The 22,026-nt window shown below is 41.9% G+C and overlaps 1 protein-coding gene across 8 annotated transcripts in view; it reads left to right on the plus strand.

Annotated features, from left to right (window-relative positions):
- Positions 1 to 22,026, plus strand: part of SMARCA2 (SWI/SNF related BAF chromatin remodeling complex subunit ATPase 2) — a 181,684-nt gene that overhangs the window by 102,108 nt on the left and 57,550 nt on the right. For all 8 annotated transcript variants that reach the window (XM_087444534.1, XM_087444531.1, XM_087444530.1 and 5 more), the window contains 3 exons: positions 2,444 to 2,671; positions 5,881 to 5,958; positions 10,606 to 10,824. In XM_087444534.1, coding sequence (XP_087300660.1) covers positions 2,444 to 2,671; positions 5,881 to 5,958; positions 10,606 to 10,824 — 525 coding nt within the window. The remainder of the gene's footprint in view (positions 1 to 2,443; positions 2,672 to 5,880; positions 5,959 to 10,605; positions 10,825 to 22,026) is intronic.

Consider the following 22,026-nt stretch of genomic DNA (forward strand, 5'->3'; position numbering starts at 1 on the left):
AAAAAAAAAGGACTATCAGCCTTTTGGTAAGAACAGTTGCTCAGTGTTTGCTCTTGGCCCAGACAGCCTGGAATATTTCCTCTTGGGCCCATTATGGAAACAGTGTGCTGACCCCTGTTCTAGGAGACAGTCAAGGGGTTGATGTCATGGATCTTGCCGTCTTGGCTGCCGCTGAGCCATTCTGGTGAAGATGTGTTGGGAGGGATGATTGAACTAAGGGTTTGAAAATGAAGTTTAGGGTTTTTTCCCTCTTTGGATTTTAATTATCTACCTTACTCTCTCCTCTTTGGAAAAGGATCGAATTTGGATGAGTCCCAGCTGTGTTCATGGTTCAGCACCCCAATATTTATATTAACTTATTCAAATATCTTCTGAGGAAAAACTTTTGCCTAATTAATCATTTAATTGTAAAGGTCGCTGCAGCAAAGACAGATCTCCTGGGCAGACTTGTTGGCCTGTTGTCTCCTTGTGCTACATGGGTGACCAGGAAACTCATCTGGTCAAGAGGATGGGCTTACAGCTGTGGAGCATCAGCTCTGTGCAAAACAGGGTGCTGGGGATGCAGGATACAGGGGACAGAGCTTTGCCCTAAAAATATATGTGGGTCTAATGGGGGACACATGGAAACAACTAATTAGCATTGGCCCAGAGACCATTACCTGGACCAGAGTGAATGCAAGTGACATACCAAGAAGTTTTTATTGTGTAGCCTTAAAATTAGGAAACTCTGCTTCATAGGTTTATGAAGGCTTTTATTTAAAGATTTCTTTAAAACTTTTTTCTCGGGGGCCAGCCCCGTGGCCAAATGGTTCAAGTTCCATGCACTCTGCTTCGGAGGCCCGGCTGTGCAGGTTTGGATTCCAGATGCGGACCTACACCACCCGTCACCCATGCTGTGGCAGCATCTCACATACAAAATAGAGGAAGATTGGCACAGGTGTTAGCTCAGGGTGAATCTTCCTCAGCAAAAAAAAAAAAACCTTTTTCTTCTTATAAGAGTAATATTGTTTAAAGTGGAAAAAATCATTAAACCACGCGAAAGTCAAATGAAGAAAATTTAATAACACCTATAGTTTTAGGACCTGGAGATATAAACATTATTGGCTTGTTGGTGTCTGTCCTTCCTGCCTTTTCTTGGTATAGATAAGTATGTGCATATAAGATCATAATGTACCACATTCGGCCACGGGGCAAGCCCCCAAGAAAAAGGTTTTAATGAAATCTTTAAATAAAAACCTTCATAAACCTATGAAGCAGAGTTTCCTAATTTTAAGGCTACACAATAAAAACTTCTTCGTATGTCACTTGCATTCACTCTGGTCCAGGTGATGGTCTCTGGGCCAATGCTAATTAGTTGTTTCCATGTGTCCCCCATTAGACCCACATATATTTTTAGGGCAAAGCTCTGTCCCCTGTATCCTGCATCCCTAGCACCCTGTTTTGCACAGAGCTGATGCTCCACAGCTGTAAGCCCATCCTCTTGACCAGATGAGTTTCCTGGTCACTCACGTAGCACAAGGAGACAACAGGCACATATATAACTTATATGCACATATATAATTTGTAGTTTTCACTTATTGTAGCTTTGTGTCATTAACTCTTGTACAATATAATTTTTATGGTACTATGTTGGTACATGCAAAGTGTAGACGACTGGAATTTATTTAACCATCTGTTATTGTTAAATGTTAATTCTACTTTTTAAAAAACCATTATAAATAATATATAATGCCGAGAGGTGCATCCTTATTTGTCAATCTTTGTGCATATCCATGATTATTTCTTTAGGATAAATTTCCAGAGGTGAAATTTCTGAGTCACGAGCCATACCCAATTTTAACACTTTTGATACATAGCCCCAAATTTCTATGCCAAAAAGTTGACCAGTCTACTACTCCACTAGTAATCCTTTTCATTCTCCAAACTAAAGATTGCGTCTTTGACAGAATTAGGAAATTCACTGCATGAGCAATCACTGTATGTACAATATATATATGTATAATGTGTGTATAATTCAGTGATGTTTTAAAAATCATCTTTAACACCTTACACCAAAGGGAAGGTGTCTCCTGCCACTTAAGTTTAGTTGTAGGTAATATTGAAGTCATAATTCTGACATCGAATTTATTGTTTGTTTTTTCAGTTAGAGACTAGTTCTAGTGGTGAACCTAGGGACGGATGAAATTATTTTGAGACCTGGATTTCAAAACCTGAGATGTGTTTCAGTTGCCTTGGCTAATTTGAACCCAGATTCCCTCAACTAGAAATAACCTTGAATTTTTCCAAAGAACGTAACTTGTATATGTTAAAAATGTGAGCAGAATCTTACACCAGTAAAGGTGGATTAAATAACCCTCCCGTCTTTCCCCCTTGGGGAGGAGATTTGTTTGTTGAGCTAACTCAGGCACACGGGTCCTCACAGCACCGTTATTCTCTCACACAGGATCTGCAGGCACAAGACCGAGCCCACCGCATCGGCCAGCAGAACGAGGTCCGAGTGCTGAGACTGTGCACCGTGAACAGTGTGGAGGAAAAAATCCTCGCCGCCGCCAAGTACAAGCTGAACGTGGATCAGAAAGTGATCCAGGCAGGCATGTTTGATCAAAAGTCTTCAAGCCATGAGCGGAGGGCATTCCTGCAGGCCATACTGGAGCATGAAGAGGAAAATGAGGTATTTTTGAGCAAGCCAAGTTTATGAAATCAAACAGTGACCTCTTGTCTTGGAAGGATTAAGAATCACCTCTTTGTTCTTTAAGGAATTTCCCGGGCTAACATTCATTAAAATGAATAAGTTAGCTGCTATCTTACATCCTAAGTGCAGAAAGCCTCTGAAAGTTATCCAAATGAGTGTCTTCAAAGCAGTTGCTAGAAGGATCTCCAGGCTGGGCCAGCGGATGCTTCCTTCCTTTCTCCCAGGAAGGTGCAACCAGTGTGCTTAGTTGTACGTGTTGTAAATGCTGCCTCCTGCAGGGCAGATGCAGAACTGCAGAGAGGCCACCAGAAGGGACAAAATCAGCTAGATGCGGCAAGACAGAGCTTCCCTCCTTGCCTGTTCTCTCTGCTGTCCTCCAGAGCCCTCTGCCTCTTCTGCCTTTTGATCAGGGCTCACAGCCCTTTGCTGCATTTTTTGGACAAGGCTTCACAGCCGTTTTTAGCTCACTGACTTGTACTTGGAAAGCGTGACCTTAACCTCTACTTTGCATTTTTCTGTAAGAGCTTGCCAAAGGCTGAGAAAATTACTGGCTAAAACAAATCTCTCTTTACTTGCCAAGATTGTCCAAAGAAGGCACTGATTGTGTTTCTCTTAGGGGATCTTTGGGTAGTTGCTTGTATTTTTTTAGATTGCCAATCTTAGTAATTCTGTATGAAATTTTCATCCCCGAATGGATTTGAAATAGGTTTAAAAGATATAGTTCTTATGCAGTCTAGAAAACTGTACAAAATACCAGAGCCAATTCTTATCATAAAATTGGCTTGGGATAGACAAATTTGCTTTGGGTAAGTTGTAAGTTGAAGAGCAGGTTTACCTGACATATTCGTATGGAATACTATTTTCATTGCATATATTAGATATAGTTTGATTTTGCCTTAAGTAGGATATGTATTTTTGAAATCTTCTATAAATTATAAACCAAATTCTTTTATAAGTCTCATGTACTTTTTTTTTCTGAAATGAGTCTAAATGTGAAGTAGATCTTGATATTTAAAGGAATCCTGAAATGAATCTTTTTGCAAATTGAAGAGGAATTTTCTATTATGCTTCCTAACTTGCTGATCTCATGTATTTGACTAGTTATCTATTAGATTTCATTAAAATGATGAAAAATAAGCATGAACTTACGTTCATACACATTCACACATATTTTTAAAAGTTTGATCTCCAATAATTCACCATTTCTGATTCTTGAAATTGAATATGTGTTACAGATTTGATTCTTGAAATTGAATATTTGCTACAAATTTAGAATCAGATTGTCAGGTGATTTTATTGTTGTTTACACACTTGGAAAGTTCAAAAAAAATAATTGAGTGAGTGATATATATTGTCACAAAGCAGGTGTGGACAGAGCTGATACTCAGCTGGTAGTCTCCATTATATTTTTGCTTAATTTGTTTTGTGTAGGCCTTGTGAAAATAGCAACTGACCTGGTTTAGATGGAATGCAAGGTAGCCTAGAGCTTTCCAACCCTCCTAGGCTGCTGGGAGATGTAGATCTCTCCCAGCTCCGACGGCCGCCAAGTGGGGCCTGGAGTGGTCTCGTGCCAGTTGCTTCTAGCTGTGAGCAGCCTTGCTGGGGCTCCCCACTCCTTCCAGGCCATCAGTGTGTCAGACCACCGTTTTCTAGGTGGCCTGTGTTCTGATATGAAGAGGTTTGGGGACAGTGATAGACTTCAGTCAAGAGCTCTAGTCCTAAATATCCAAGGCTGCCATCTCTGTGGTTGACAGGCCCTGAATTACTAGGGCACAAAGACCCCAGGAAGATTTATTGCACACTTCCTAGCCATTTCCTTCTCTCCGAAGGTCAGGCCACTGTGGGCATGCTTCTTGCCAGTTTACAAGGGAATCTTTTCATCTTGAGTGTGAGGAAAGTCCAAGCCTCCCATTGTGTAGGCGATGAGAGGATAACATGTGGTTCTAGGAATAGGGTGGGCAAAGCAGGACATCTGTTCATCAGAGAATACGTTAACCAGATTGTCTGTACTGTGAATTCTCAGCCCACTCCCCGCTAGTCTGTGTCTTTGTCAGATGAAATGTAATATTTAGACAAATTTACTTTAATCAATCTAGAGATGAACTAGAATAGAAGGTTTTTCACAATTAATTATTATCTTGAATCGACAGAATCATTTCATTTAAGCTGCTAGTACTATACTCATACTCTTTCTAGAACAAGTTGCCTTGTTTTGACATATGACTTAGGAAAAAGGATGTATGAGGTTCTGGGTTTTCCTCTCTTCCCTCTGCTGGCACGTTGAAATTCCCCATTTGATTTTTAACATAAGATAAAAATCCTTTTGGAAGGGAAGTTCTGTAGTATATGCCCAGCTTTTAGAATCATTTTTTTAAAAATGTGTAAGTCATAGCATAACATTTCTAAAAAACTTGAGAATTGTTGATTTCTGAGAAATTTGCAGAGAGATGATGTGCCTTGGTCCCACAGAATATAAAATGAAAATGTTAGCCCTTATGTAATTGCTTTCTCTACTGCATTTAAATTATTTTAATTAAGTATAGTTTTGTGGGAGTTTTGTTATTGATACCTTTTGAGTTGTCACATCCACAGCTGTAAGTATTAGTATAATAATGACCACTGAAATACATTGATTAAACATATCTTAAGGCTATATATTTGACATATATATATGATTTTTATGGTCTTGCTCTGTGCCTGGTCACAAAGTTTCACATACTTGTGTTTTTGTAAAGCTTTGAAAATAAGCATTTATATTGGAATAAGGTTAATAGAATTAAAAGAATTAATGTTAGGCACTTTTTCTTGTGAATTTCCTCATTTAAATCTTACATCTTCTCTGTGAAGTAAATATCACACCCATTTTACAGATGAGGTCATTGAGGCGGGAAGCTGTTAAATAACTTGTTTTAAAAGTAATGGAATCAAGAGACACACCCAAGAGAACCAGTATTTCTTAGGGGGAACATCTCCTCCCTAAACAGATTTTGCTCTGGGAAGATGATCTGAATAGCTTGCAAAATAATAATGGCAAGTACTATACCCAGTGACCCTTTTCTTTTCTTTCTGGCTTGAGAAACGGGATCCCTGTGGTCTGGAGGATGGATCCACTTTACTTGTATGTACCTCGCCCCAGTGGTCTGACCTCTCTCCTTAAGCCTATTAAATCATTCTGTTCTTAACCCCAGGAAGAAGATGAAGTACCAGACGATGAGACTCTGAACCAAATGATTGCTCGACGAGAAGAAGAATTTGATCTTTTCATGGTAATATTACAGAAAATCACGGAAACAAATGCCTTGTTCCTCTGCCTCTTTCTCTGTTCACGCAAGATGTCTGGACCCTGCATGCCCTGGCTGAATGTCATTTGTCAGGCCTGTGCCTTTCCTTCAGGCCAGAGGCTGCAAACTGGCTGGATTTAGCCTGCAAACATATTTTGTTTGGCCCACGCAGTGTTTTTTAAAATTTCGAATTTGTTGCCAACACAAAAAGGATCCCGATTTCTGGCTTCTCCTGAAAAATGACAGCGGGTAGTATCAGGCCCACACCTCTAGATGGAAACAGCTGGCTCGGGCTGAGTAGCAGCTGCACCCTCTGGACAGGCCATGTGGTCTACAGCTTATCACAGACGCCCTTCCCCACTCCCAGCTCATTTCTAGTCCCAGGCCAGCGTCGTTCAGGAAACCTGCACTGCTCCTTACGCAGAGTTTACAACTCTGCCCCAGCTGTCTCCTTCCTGCATCAAAACAAATATGTTCCCTGTGGGGGTGGGTGGACGGCACCTAAAACAGCACAGTCATTCCTCTTCTTGTTGGTGAAGAGAGCCTGCTTGAGCAAATAGGAACCTTCCAGATGTGCATCAATGTGCAGCCTACATTTAAAGATCAAAATTGGTCGAATTTCACTGGTACAAAGTAGATATAAAAGAACCTTGACCTTTGAGGATTTAATATCCATGGTTTCAACCTTGACATTCCGTGATACGTAGTCGTCTGTAATCTTCCTGAGGCCTGAATTTGATGTATGTGTGTGGCCTGCCACAAGGCCGCTACGTACCAGGAGCAAGCCCCTTGGCTGGTGAGGGAGGCTCTCAGAAGTAATATTCTACTACATTCTTAAGGCATTGCTATAGCTATTTTATTTACCTCTGTGTCTATCCCCCTTGCTCAGAACAGTTACTGGCACATAGTAGTTGCTTAATAAATACTGTTGAGTGAATGGTGGCCTTTGCAAAATTGCAGGCCTTGTGCAGGCGTCAGCATGGATCAGGATGTAGAAGGTTGCGAGGCTCCCTCAGTACCTTCAGTCATTATGATCTTTATGAGATTTAGCCTGATTGTGGAGTGTGTGAATAAATGTCAGCAGTCACTCTGGGGTTGAATGCTCTAGAACCCCCAAAGCAGAGTCCCAAATTTGAATGTCTTCAGGTCTCATACAAGTCATTTGCGTGAGTGAAGCAAGTGGACAGGGGTGGGTGGATGGTGGAGACCTGAAGGTGGTTTGTCTAAGGGGGACCAAGGTGCAAGGTAGGAATGGGAGCCCCATGGAGCCAGAAACTCCAAATTTTCAAGAGAAGCTGGAAACCTACGTTTTTATATGCAATCTCTGGATTTTGAAATGTTTGCAACTAAATTCAATTTTTTATTATTTTCTAATACCGCAGGCCAAACAAAACACGACTGTGGGCCAACTATGACCCACAGAGTTTGCAATCTCTGCCTTTTTAGCCTAGACGGTCTGAGAAAGGAGCTCCAGCTGTGTGGAGGCTCACATTATTTTTGTGAGTTTGTGATTTTTGTCTAGGGAACAGTGATTGTGTTCACGTGTAATGATTCAAGATAAAAGACATTTAATTCTTTCTCAGGAAACTTTTAGGTAGCCATGGTAATCACTCCTAACCTAGTATGTGCACTCTTCCCCCATCTCCCCTCCGCAAATGACTGCCCTACCCAGGTAAAGCCATTTTGTAGAGAAATGGCAGAAAAGAGACTTTAACAGCATGGTCAACATAGGGTGTTCATAAAATCTAAATTCTTAACTCATGTTGTTGGTCACCAACTTTATAGATTATTCTCTATTTAGAGAAATTAGAGATACACATAGGAAATAGACGTCTTTTCTCTCCTTGAGGAATTTATTACAATGTAGATTACTGGAGAACACAGTACAGGGCAAGAGGCCCTCAGCTCCCCTGGCTGATCACTCATTGGCAGTAATTCAGCCCTGCTCTTGCCTCACATCCTCCTGAGACCCTGGAAAGGATAAGCTGCCTGCCATTATAGAAATTACATCAGGCCCAGAGATGGAGATTTCCATCAGCAGCCCCGAAATAAGACAAAAAGATTTGCGTCCTTCTCCTTTCTTACTTTTGGGCTGGATATTTGTTGAAATTGAAAACCTCAGAAAAAAACGTGTGTATGGTCAAGGCACAGCCTTCTTTTAATGTGGGAATATTCTATCATGCAAAGAACAGGCTTGGAATAGGTGAAGATGGTTAGGGCATGGTTTTTGTAGGCACTGATTTTGTGAATATTCTACTTGTTTCTTAAAGGTTGACCTCTCATTTTTGGATTATACAGATTTTTGTTTTGCTTTGATCTGGTTTGGTTTTTTAAAATCTAATTGGCTGGCTGCCTTTGGCCAATTCACTGTTCATCAGCACCTCCACCAGGGGGCAGGAAATCAAATTTGAATCCTTGCCAGCTACTCTGATTAAAGATTAAAAAGTTTAGTGAGAAACAAGAATAGAATGTGAGCTAGAATAAGTCTTTGGATATCAAATATTTAAACTCTTTATTATTATAAAAATGTTAATTCTCTACATAAAATTAATACAAACATTTGATTTTATATCAGACACTGTAGTTAAACAGCACACATTAAATAGATAGTCTCTTTAAAATAAAACTTTGTTTTAAACATTTTTCTTACTTTCTCCTTCTAAAAATGTGACTTCAGAAAAAGTTCATCTCTCACACTGATTACCTATGAATTTTACCTAAAAAGATCTTTGACGGCTCAAGATACATATCTGAAATATTTTGCTAACGTACAAACATTAAGCTTTCAGATGCTATGTTCTCTACAAAGGCAAGAAGTATTTTTAAAAATAATTATACTTATAAGGTTTATTATTGGGCCTCAAGGCAAACATATTTATGTAGTAACTAAATAGTAAATTAGACTTTTCTTAACTTGAATATCAACCTCAGATTTTATACTGGTATTCTGCAGGTAGAAATGTCTGGGAAGACATGCAACCATCAGAACTTTATCTTATTAAAAATTTCATCTACCCTGCCTAAAAGAAAAAAAAAGTGCAATTTATTTGCTTTTATATCAGAAAAGATTTATTTCCTCAATGGCAGACAAGTGCATGGCATAAGTCATTTTACAGGTCTTGGTATAGGTAATTGTCATAGTATAACCAAAAATTGAGGTGGCAACATTTTGTCATCTCAGTGTAGTGCATTAACAAAAATGTCTTTTATCTAATAATTATTAGGAGATTACCTTGAGAAGCTCCTCTTTACATTGCACTATTAACATGGCAATGTCTGTGTGCTAATTACAAAGGTTTGGTGGATCCCATTTCTGATACCGGAGCATTAGAAGGCAGGATTAAGAACAGCCTCTCCAGCTAACTATAGCACATGACAGAGCAGGATGGCCACATTTATCCACCAATGGGGCTCCGCCATGCTTCCAAGCCTATCTCATCTTGGGAACATAATGATTTCCAAAAATGTTTAAGCGTAGTTTAAAGGCACTAGAGTTTTAATTTTTAAATAGGTTCTAGAGGTCAAACTTGAATTTGAATAGAAATTTCATTTACATTTTGTTACCAGTTTTAGCTTCTAAGAAAAAATTATGTATATTGAATCCCTGTTTCAGTACGGTAGAACTGAAGGAAGAAAGAGGGAAAGGTAAATAATTTAATGGTTAATGGTCTATTTGATTGTAGAAATGGTACAGCCAGCTAGTGATACATATCACTAATGTGTATAGCAATTCCGTGGAGGTTTCATTTGCTATTATTTTAGCTATCAGATTGTTTAGTTATAAGTTATAGCCAAGTATGTGGCACTTAGTTTAATTACAAGTGAAGTGGATTTTATAAAAGAGAATAGGTGGTGGGGAAATAGGGATTTTGAAGGCTATGAAAGGATACTAAAGGGAGCTTTTTCACGTATAACTTGATCAGCTGAGATGAGATTATGTCCGAGGTCTGTCTCTCTGTGGAATAACATTTTCATAGGAGATAAACTTTTTAAAAGCTAAAGAATTGAGGGGCATTCCGCTCACAGAGCCTGTGGTGCTCTGACAATTCACAACATTCACAGCCAACTGAATAATCAAACCATTTATGTGCTCGCATGTCTGAGTCTACTAAGGGTGGCTCTTTGGTAGTGACACTTAGCTCGCTGATTTTTTCCCTGGTTGTTTAATTAAAAGCACGAGCCCTATTGAGTAAAAGGAAATTTTCTTAATGAACTTTCTCTTTTATATGCTTGAAGAATATTTTTATGCCAGGGAAGCAACGAATTGTATCGCCAGGGCTCGTATTTTTAAAATACATCCCCAATTTGAATTTTCTCACTATTACTTAAGGGGTGGTTTTGCACCCGCATAGACTAAGAAACGGAATTTTTAAAGAGTATTCTTTTTTAATGTACAAATAAATTTCAACGATGGGTACAGAGGAAGGGAAGGGATCTGACCTTGCGGATTCCCTGCCCAAACAATGTGCTTTAGGGATGGGCTAGAACAAGTCAGGATAGAGGGGCTCCAGGGGGGGAAGCTGAGAGGGACCCTGCAGCCATAGGAGGCGACTTGTGCAAGTTTTACGTGCCGTCAAGTCTACTGTCCGGCATCCCCTTGCCTGTTGGTGAAACTTGTGTTCACACCTCCAGCGTATGGACATGGACCGGCGGCGGGAGGATGCGCGGAACCCGAAGCGCAAGCCTCGCTTGATGGAGGAAGACGAGCTGCCTTCCTGGATTATTAAAGATGACGCCGAAGTCGAGCGGCTGACGTGTGAAGAGGAGGAGGAGAAAATATTTGGGCGGGGGTCTCGCCAGCGCCGGGACGTGGACTACAGCGACGCGCTCACGGAGAAGCAGTGGCTGCGGGTAAGCCTGGCTTTCTGCACGTCCTTGCGAGGCGGAGTGTGCTTGTTGGCTTGGAGAAATCGGGAGTCAAGAGCTGGAATTCTTTGGTGGGGACAAGTTGCCAATAAAAGGGGAGGGGGATCTTGAACATGGATAAAATCATTCCGCACTTGAAGTGGAGTCGTTCTACATTTCAAGGCCGCGCTGTGTAATATAATGAAGAATTTTTGCTGGAGCTGAGTCGGCCATTGGAAGTACTGAATTATTAGAGCTGTGAGACCCACTAATGTTTTATGACCAATTGCCTGGTAATGCCTCACTCTCTTGGAGTTAGAATCAAAATGTGGAAGGGGGCCTTCGAGATGTTTTTAATTGTTCCCCCTCATTTCATGGTCTATAATCAGTTGTAGTTTTCCACCACCTGCAGAGATAGTTCAGGGACAGTGGCATTTTCTAACTGCCTTGTTAAAGAGCATTAGAGCTGGAAGGTGTCAAGGTACTTTCTTGGTTTTACAGACAAAGCAGTTGTGGCCCAGAGAGGTTAAGTGACTATGCAGGATCACACAGCTGGCTAGAAATAAGAATGAGTGCTGATGCATTGGTGTGCCCAGTTTTGGCCTGATCTGTTCTGTCCATCGCAAACACAGACTGGGGCCTGGGATGCGGGTCACTGATGCTTGGAAATGTTAGTCTATGGTTTGAGGTTTTATCCCCCTTTTGGAAAATGTTGATTTCTCATTTCTACTGGGGAAATGAAATCTCAGAATATTCCCGGGGAGGACAGACATATCAAAATTCACCTAGGAGTGACATGTGAATGGTGAGGGTGGCGTGAATCTTCCATTTGAAGGTTCAGCCCTACTTTCCGTTACTGGGAGCAGACTTAGTACCTAGATAGACAGAGCAATCTGGGACACGCATTCCAGGCAGGGCCAGTAAATGCACTCTGGAAATAGTAAGTGCAGTTGGGTGAAAACCAAACAAAATAGAAGCTGTTGTTTTCGAAAGGGAATGCAATTCCCAAGCCTTGTGAGACATGGATTTTAGGACCCAGGATGTGAGTAGGTAGGTGATTGGAAAGGTGATGGGAGGTATTTTGAGGTTGGATAACAAACGCAGACAGGTGTTGGCACCAGTTGAGATGGGATTTACTCAGGATGCTGTATGATGAGAGAGACAAGACCTGAATTTCAAAAAGATTATTCTGAGAAGAAAGAGACTAAGAAAGCATTGCTCATATTTATGGTTGAACAATGACGTGTGAAATGTAACTTTTGTGTGATTGTTTTTCCGGTCACATCCAAATATTCCAGTGGCCTCAGGATAGAGTTTTATGGATTTCTTTTGTTTCACTATTTTGAGGTTGTAGCCGTATAATTAAGATGCATTCTAGAATGTGAAGAGTTTTGTGTTTGTTTCATCATTTCTGAGCTTGAGAAAATTCTATTTCCTTTCTCTTTTATTTAAGCAACAAATTAAGTGCGTGGAATATTATTACAGGAGATGAGACAACAATCTAGGCCAACATTTTAAAGTCAATTTTTACATATGTATGATCTCCAGATATTGCAAGCAAAATAACCTTGTTTATTGGGCAAGAATGTAGCTGAACTTATCATTTTTTTAAATAATCATTGGGAAATACTCTTAAGAAAAAAAATAACATTATGATTCTTAGGAAGTTTTCAAGTTTAGAATACAGTGGTCCCCCCTTATTCATGGTTTCGCTGTCCATGGTTTCAGTCTCCTGTGGTCAACCAAGGTCCGAAAATATTAAGTGGAGAATTTCAGACATAAACAATTGATAAGTTTTAAATTGCATGCTGTTCTGAGTAGTGTGATGAAATCTCGCACCTTCCCGCTACGTTCCGCAGGATGTGACTCATGCCTTTGTCCAGCGTATCCACAGTGTATACTCTACCCACCTGTTGGTCACTTAGTAGCTGTCTCGGGTATCAGATCCACTGTCACGGTATGGCAGTGCTTGTGTTCAAGTCACCCTTATTTTACTTAATAATGACCCCAGAGTGCAAGAGTAGTGACGCTGGCAATTCGGATACGCCAAAGAAAAGCCACAAAGTGCTTCCTTTAAGTGAAAAGGTGAAAGTTCTCGACTTAATAAGAATAAAAATCGTATACTGAGGTTGCTAAGATCGAATCCTCCGTGAAATTGTGAAGAAGGAAAAAGAAATTTGTGCTGGTTTTGCTGTCGAGCTTCAAATACGTATGTATAGGAAAAAACATGGTATATATATAGGGTTTGGTACTATTCCCAGTTTCAGGCATCCATTGGGGGCCTTGGAACGTATCCGCTGTGGATAAGGAGGCGCTACTGTACCTCATTGCTTTTTTTTATTCAGTGTATATCGCTAATGATTAGCACAGTGCCTAGCACATGGTAGAGACTCAACGAATGTTTGTGAGAATGAAATTGTAACCTTATAAGAGGAAAGTGGAAAGTTACTAACTTACCGGTAACGTTAGCATAGTATTTCTCTTTTTAGTGTATCTAGTAGACTTCCTTTTATCTATAACATGCACACCTGAAAATGAAAAACTAGTTTGTTTTACAAAACTACACTGTGAAATTGGTGTTTATAATTTTCACTCTAAGGTGTCTTGCAAGATACCAAGTCACCCAAGAAGGATGAAACTGTTCTCAGTACAGCTTTATTGTAATATATCTTTTTGTAATTTAGTCTTTTGACAACTGTTTGTCCATATTTGGTATGAGCTGGTATCTTACCATTAACCAGGACGTGCAATTAATGCAGAATGCCCCATGGACTAGGCGTTCAAAGTAGATGCTTACTGTCATTTGTTTTCTTGTTCACCAGTAGCAATCCTGTTTAATATCAGCCTATTAAGCTTTTTTGATAATAACATTATATTTTCTCGTGGGCCTGGATATGCAGAGATGGTCTTCACTGGCTTATGATTGAACCGTTGCGTGAACCCAGCCAACACAGCCTTGAAGGGGAATTTGGCAAGGACTGTCTTTTAAGAAATGCTGTAACAAGGCTAAAATAATTCTTCTTTTTCCTGGCAATGTTGTACAAAGCCTGCTTGGCAGAGGCATCGAAGACACATAGAATCCAGAGTTGGAAGGCAGCTGAATGGAGCAGCTACCCATCTCGTGCTTAAATCACATTCTCCACAGTGCCCATGCCAAGATGCTGGCCGTCCCTCGAGGAAACACTCTGCCTTCTTGTCTGCATGGCCCCTCCAGTGTGCGGTCAGCCCCGATTGTTGGTTCTTCCTCCCTTTGAACAGAATCCTCTTTCCCTGTAGCTGTTCCTCCCTGGCCTTGATTCTATTCCCTGGGGTGAACAGAACGATATTTTTTCTGTCTTTAGCATCACATCCCACTGGATAAAATGTTTGAGGACTCATGTTCAGTCTGGAGTGAACTTCCCTCCCCTCCTCTTTCTTTTGAACTTTCCTCATCCTTCAAGGCCCAACTCAATCGCCAGCACTTCAGTGATGCTTTCACAGATAAACGCTAATTGCATTTTCCCCTGGGCTCTCACATGGCTTGTTCTTCTGTCAAAGCTCAAATCCAATTTTCTGGTATTCTTGGTAGCTGCCAACAGGCCTGCTTTCCTGACTGGGTGATAAGCTGGATCTTGTTAGAACTTAGGACTTTTGTGTGCAAATAGTAAACGCCCATTGATTGCCAAATTGAAAGAGCACTGGATTGAGGTATGAGTATAGCCTATGGTAATGTTCCCTGCTCCAACAGATGAACCCAAACATGCCCTGTTCACGGGCCTATCCAATAAAATAAGTAGAATTTTATTTCTCACATAAAAGTCCAAGGTGGGTGTTTCTGGGTGGTGGGGGTGGCTATTCTTCACGTGGCCATTCAGGGATCCAGGCTGACAGAGCCTCTGCCAGCTTAGTCAGCTCCATCCCAGTGAGCTGGAAGTGGGGAGAACAGCATGGGGTGGTGGGTGTGGAGTTCTGATGGGCCGGGTCTGAACGGTTACATATCACTTCTGCTCACGTTCCATTGGCCACAGCTCCAACATGTGGCCACACTAGCCATAACGGAGACTGGGAAATGTGATCTGGCTGTGAGCCCAGGAAAATAAGATTTTAGTGACTAGCTAGCAGTCTCTGCCTCAGAACACGTAGGTTAAATTTAAGTGATATGGCCACTTTGAAAATTTTATTATGGTTTCATCACAAACAGGTTTTATTTTATCATCATAGTATGCTAAAAATTCCCACAGTGTCCTTTAGACAATCTGTTTAGTTGGAAGATTTTAAACTTTTTTCTGTATTTGTAATGTTGTTTTAATTGAGGCGGATCACAATTTCAAGCACAGCTCAGTTTAAAAAAAAAAAAAGGCTTTTTAAGTTATTTTGAAATCCCTGTTAAAGAAACAAATTTCTTTGGCGTTAGCCAGTCTCAGGTTAGCTTCATCTTTCTGGGGTAGTCAGTTCAACATTCATGTACCCTATGGGCTGTTTCTCTTCTCCTGGGGGCTCCTGTCCCAGCTTCCTTCCCAAGATGGCATCTGGATAAAGGTAGAAGCTGGTGATTCATCATGGCTTTGGAGTTGGGCACCATGGTTCTCCTGCTCTCCTGTGGGTCTTGGCTGGGCTCAGTGCAGGGCTACTGGTCAGTCCTGTCTCTGGGGCCTTGGCCACAGTCTCCAGTCAGCAGCTTTCCTGCACTGTGGAGTCTCATGAAGACCCCTGGCCTTTCTGGGCTCATAGTACTCTCAGCTCTTTTGCGCCCTATTTGGGAATCTGCAAATTCTTGGCTACTTTATTCACCGTGTGCTACAACATTCAGGATAGACTAGCCCTTTTCTCAACAATTGCTAAGTCACCACCAGGGGGTTGTCAGGCCTGAAGCTTCTAGAATCTGATGGTTGGGTGGGTCAGGGAACTCTTTAAAACAAGCCGTACAAAAATGTCTTACTTTGGCAAATTCTGTAAAAGTGTCTGACCATCTGCACACATAGTGAGGGGCCCTGCCAGAGCCTTGGAAGGAGCTTATGAAGTGAGAGTCCTGGAGTTCACACTCCATTAGCTTCACAGTAAATCTGCCTCTGGGCGTTTTTAGTGCCTCATTCCTCCTTCTCCCTGCACCCACCCCCCCAAACACAGCAGGTTCAGACCCTGAAGGGTGAGTATTCCATTTCAGCCCCACCTGGGTGTACTGCAGTTCAGTTCTGACACTAACTACCCAGAGTTAGCACAGACCCACAAATTAAAGAGCTTAGTCCCCAACAAGACTCCTCTTAATTCAGATGCCAGGACTCCCACGATTTGGGGGTCTCCAGGCCACCCACACTTCTGACTGACTGGCTATAAATTCAAGGGTTCTCATGTCCCCCTCAGGTTCAGTAATTTGCTATAATGACTCACAGAACTCAGGAAAGCACTACTTTGTGATTAGAGTTTTATTATGAAGGATACAAATCAGGAGGACCAGCCAAATGAAGAGAGCCATGGGCAAGGTCTGGGGGAGGACACAGAGTTTCCCTGCCCTCTCCTCATGGAATGAGGGCACATCACCCTCCTGGCACATCAATGTCTTCACCAACCAGGAAGCTCCATTGAGCTTCAGTGTCCACAGTTTTTGGGGGGTCTCATTATGTAGACATGATTGATTGAATCATTGGCCACATGATTGAACACCATCTCCTGCCCTCCATCCCTCCCTGGACGTCTGGCTGGCTCAACCTCCCAACCTTCTAATTATGTCATTGGTCTTTCTGGTGACCAGCCCCATCCTGAAGCTATCTAGGGGGTCCACCACCATGAGTACTCCTATCCCTCAGGAGATTCCAAGGGATTTAGAAACAGCATGCCAGGAACCCAGGACAAAGACCAGACAAATTCTTCATTATACAACAGGTAGCAATATCCCCAGGGCTGACCTCTTACCTGTCTTCCTCTTTACCCCTTTTCTTTCCAGGAAAGAAGACTCTTTCCCCTGCCTTCCTTTCATAGAGCAACTTCCCATACACTTGTGGCCCTGCCCTAGTTCTCTGCCCTGTGGCTTCTAGTGCAGTTCTGAGGATCACTGTTCACCAGGCTTAGCTCTTAATTGCAAAGAGCCTTTGGAATTGAGGAAACTCCTCTCTATCCACAAAGCCTGATTTAGACTGCTGCCTGATGATCGACTCACAAATCCGATTTTAGAAGGCAGTGGAGTCGTTGGCCTTTTTCGTCTTTACATACCAACTTTATTCCAATCCCTCTCAAGGCAGTGGATCACTCCCATGAACAGAGAATGGGCCCGTAGAGAGTATGGAAGAGGATATTAATGTGGTTTTAAAAATATTATATCCATTACTGTTTTTATAGCTTTCCCATGGTGGACCCAAGGCGGTAACAGTGCTGTGTTATGTATTATATGTGTATGTGTGTATTTGTACACACGCAATAATTGGCTCATGTTGATAATTTCTTGGAAAAATGTCTTTGTTTCTTTATATGTGAGAACAGGCATTCCATCGACCTAACTTGGCAGAGATGTCTGATGAGCCCAGCCGGCCAGGTTTTTTTGCTTTAACTTCAGCCATGTGTTGAACGTCACTGGCTGTGATTATATCGTATTGCATTGTAATCATTATCAAGGCAGGGGCTCTGTAAAATTGGGGTAACTGCGAAGCCAAGAAGTGGACTGAGGGCGAATTCTGGAATGCCTCATTTTTCTATTCTTCCTGTTCTTTGGTCCTTCTGCCAACTTCAGAATCCTTCCCTTCCTTAAAACATTTTGTGACATCCCAGAATTTGTTTAATTGCCGAGTGAGTGATTTGTGCCCTACAGCACTTGAAGATAATTGGAATGCAATCTGAGTTATGTGCTCTGTGTAGTATTTAATTGCCAGCCTGATGGAGGGGACGAACTTCGGAGAGTCTGCTTTTGTTTCACAATGGATCTGAAGTCTCGAAACTGTAATTTGGGAAGGTCTTTCTTTTTTGCTGGTGTCTCTCTGTGGGGGCCCGGTGTGTGAGTGCGTGGATGCTTCTTTTGGTAGACTGTACAAGCTCCTGGTGATGCAAGAAGGCACCTCTGTGTTTTTGCAATGCCCTGTGCACTTGGGCCCCTAATCGTGTTATGTAAATGATGGTGATAAGGCTCACTTCCTCAGATCTTTAAATCTGGCCATGGATACAGCTAGTTTTAGAAGCCATAGGACTTCAAGAGGGACCTCGAGGAAAGGCACCACATATCTGTCTTTTTCCTTGTCTAGTCTGTCATCAGATAAACACTTGATCTTCTCAAGATTTATGTGCCAGAATGGGGTCCCCATAGTCATGTCTACTGACTACTGAAAGGATGTTTGGGGTTTCCCCTTCCCAAAGCTCAAAGTGGAGAAAACAAAGTACCAAATGATTCTTAAACTACATAATACTAGGGGTAATCAGTAAAGTAAAATGTTACTCCTCTCACATTTTAAGACATCACGTGTCTTAAAAAGCTACATAACACCAAGGTGCAAATAAAGGGTAAGCTCCTTTGCTGGCTTTCCATCACCACCACCCATGTTGAACTCTACACAGGACAAAGGCAGAGAAATCCACAGAGAGTTAGTCACAGTGAACTGGAAAAAAGTGCGAAGAAAGGTTAAAGAAATTGGAATTTCATACAAAATATTTGAAATTCTGTTGACATATGCAGTGAGAAATAACAAAATATTTCCTCACCTATCTGAAGAGGACTTTCCTCTCGGGCAATCTTTGAAACAGGATAACGTCTCCTCTGTTTGGGCTGGATTAAGTATGATCCAGCCTGACATCAGAGATGGGGGCTGGACTCTCCTAGCTGTAATCACAGCTGAGAGCATCAGGGATTCTGTAAGATGTACTTTCCTCCCAAAATAAATACTGGCAAGATTTTTGGCATCCTTTATCTAAAGCATGATGTACATTATACCTTTAATATTTTGCTGCTTCTCTTTTGTCACTTTAAATAATCTTTCCTTGCTTTTTGTTATAAGATATAAAAATTGATTTTTTTTTTTCTTTCGTCAGATGGCATTTTTAGCTTTTAAAATCTGGTCATCAGATTTACTGGGGCAAAAATTCCTAGCAAGCTGCATTTCCGTTTCTATACACAAGGGAGAGCTAAGGCCCTAGAAAATAGATTTGGATTTTGCCAAATTCCAGGTTCCTCAGCACTTTAGGAAGGAAGTACTGAACTAATGAATGGCGATAAGAATTGTGAATTGTTTGGGGAAATACTTGATAATAGAAAAACAATTTTGATAACTTTTTACAATTTGTATTTTATTCTTGAATCCGTTGGCTAGGTTGCTTTAACTGGATCTTAATATGTTCCCTTTTGTCAAAATTTAGTAGGGTGAGTTTAGTGGAAGAAACAGTCCTCAGAGGGCCAAGTAAAATAGACATGAAAGGTAGAGAAGCGAGAGAGGCTACTTTGGATTGATTTTTAAAACCGCGATACCTGGAATTTCTAGTCTCAAGTTTTGTCCTTTGAAATCAGGATTCAGCTCTGAAATCGAACTCAGTCACTGAAAGTCACCACCGGAAATTGGGTCTGGCTTACAGAGACTGAATGAGCCCAAATAAATTCTCGTTATCTTTACCTGGAGCAAACTGCTGCAGAGAAATAGATGGTTTTAGAAATACGTATGCTTTTTTGAATCAAGGTGTGGTTTTTGTCCTGTACCTGTTTGCCTTTTTTTTAAATCAATAAAGCTACATGAAGAAAATCTTTAAAAAAACTTTTGAATTTATTTTTGACAACTAAAAGGTGTATGTATTTAAGGTGTACAATGTGATATACTTTATTCATGGGGTGGGGGTGGGGGAGAGTACAGGTTAGGAAGTTCGAGACAGGGCAGGGTGACTTCACCGTCTCTGTGCCCGTGTCTGGATGCGTCAGTACTGTGACCTTGATGGCTATCTATCTAGGGAGTTTAGGATGGTGGTGATGGTGATGATCCAGGGTTCAAATCCCAGCCTCATCTAATTAGCTCTGTGCCTCTGGGTGCCTAGAGTAAACTTTCATAGCCTCACTATAAAGTGGGGGAAATAGCAGCATGTTCTTCATAGAAGAATTTTCTGAGGTTTAAATGTGTGTAACATAGAACCTGGTGTATAAGAAAGATTCCCCAAAAAATTAGCTGTTAGGGAAAAGCATTAAATTATTTCAGAGGAAACCTAATAGGGGATAGAAAAGAAGAAAAAAAATATTTCTGTTGTGTGTCTTGAAGACAAGGTTTAGGGTGACAAGAGAAAGGTCAAAGCGGGGATAAAGAGGCCCCATCCCCCGCATGAATGGAATTAAGGAAGAGGAGATGTTTACTTGCTGAATATGTTACAGGACATGCCCACAGGCTTCTTCACCAAGCCCACCGAACTATACTCACTCAGCTATCAACTGTCTTTACCCAGGTTTCCTACTTAACCCTCCATGCCTGTAGGAAGAGCCCTGGGGCTAGCAGTCAGGCACCTGGCATGCGGGTCCTGGCCCTGCTGCCAGCTGAGCATATGCTCCTGGACAAGTGCCTTGACCCTCCTGGGTTGAGTTGCATTATCTTTGATCTGCAGGGTCCCGTCCACCTATCTAAAGACAACCTCTAAAATCACATGAAGCTGCTTTTCTTTTTTTTTTTAAAGATTTTATTTATTTATTTTTTTCCCCCCGCAAAGCCCCAGTAGATAGTTGTATGTCATAGCTGCACATCCTTCTAGTTGCTTGCTTTTCTTTTTACTTTTTTCCTGTGGTTTTAGTAATGATCGTCCCCTGCTTTCTTATCCGTGGGTCGGTCCATGGAGGCTGTTGAAAAGCGAATTCGATTCAATGCCCGTTTATTGAACATCCAGTAGGTTGAGCTGCACGCTGCACTTGGACTGCGGAGAGTGGGGCTAATTGTCAAGTTTCTGTTCCTTACAGTCGTGGATGGCCCGCCTTATTAGTGCAATTAAGAGCCAGATTTGAGAGATGCTGTTAGACATAATATTGCACACTTAGCCACCTTAAAGAGCTTGTCAAGAGCAGGTCTCCAAGTGTACACAGATGGGAATTAATAGAGAGTAAAATAGATTGTGAGATGCTCTAACTGTTCAGGAAATCAGCAGAGTTGAAACAACATGTATCCGTATCATGCTCGAGTTTTAGTGTCAAGCCCCAGGGACCTTATTTACGATGTTCCCTCCCCAATGCTCAGACTCCCAGAGGAGGGCAGGCAACTGCGGCTGGCTAAACCTATGGCCTCCACACAGGGAAGGTGACGAGCTTCCCCTCCTGGCTGCTGCTGGGAGCGCCAAGCCTCTCTAACAGCCACGCCTGTGCTCCTGGGGTTTCTACTGACCGTGCTTGGCCCCCAAGAGAGGAGAAATACAGCACAGCACATCCCTCCACCTTTGACAAAAGAAAAAGAGATTCAGGGATTTAGGTGCCAGAATAATGAGCTAGAGTATATGACATTTGCACATTCCTGGCGTTTTGGAGGATAGCTTTTTCTCTTGTTCACAACAGTTCAGGTGGCTCCCCAGAGAAGTCAAAGGGTACTTTCCAAAGCAAATACCAACTCTGACCTCTCCCTACCCACTACCCCCCTCCTACTCCCCACCAACCCCCAGCCCCACTCCGCACCTAAAACTCTCCAGCGCCCCCATTGCAAGTGTCATTAAATCCAAACACTTCAACGTGGTCAACGAGGCCCTGGCCATCCGGCCTCTGCCTGGCCCTTGAGTCTCATCTTCTCCTGTTCTCTGGGCGGCTTCCACACTGGGCTGTCTTTCTGGTCCTTTACACGTCCAGGAAGGCTCCTTCCAGATTGTCACGTGGCTGTCTCCTTGTCCTCATGGTTCCTTTCCAGAGAGATCCCTCCTGACCACCTCAGAGGAAAGAGCCAGTCTCTGCCAGTAGCTGTCCCATAACCTATGTTAATTTCTTCATGGCCCTTCCCACCATCTGAAGGTTGTCTCATTGTCTCCTTTCCCCCAGTATTTAGCTTCAAGAAAACCAGGGCCCTCACCTGTCTAGTCCACTGCCATATGCCAGCTATGGAGCATCACCTCACGGATAATAAACGCTCCATAAATATTTGTGAATAAGTGAGTGTACCAGCCAGCAGTGAGGCCTGGGAGAGGAGATTTGGTTGTGGTCCATGTCCTTTTGGCAGAGTCAGTAGAATCCACTGGGGTTTTTTTTCACCAATATGGGTCAAGGTAGAAATTGTTGGCGTTCTTTCCCATCAGATTCCAGTGATCTGTGTCTTCCTG

The sequence above is a fragment of the Ceratotherium simum genome, chromosome 20 (assembly GCF_057802395.1).
Source record: "Ceratotherium simum simum isolate JZ-2026a chromosome 20, ASM5780239v1, whole genome shotgun sequence".
NCBI lineage: Eukaryota > Metazoa > Chordata > Mammalia > Perissodactyla > Rhinocerotidae > Ceratotherium > Ceratotherium simum.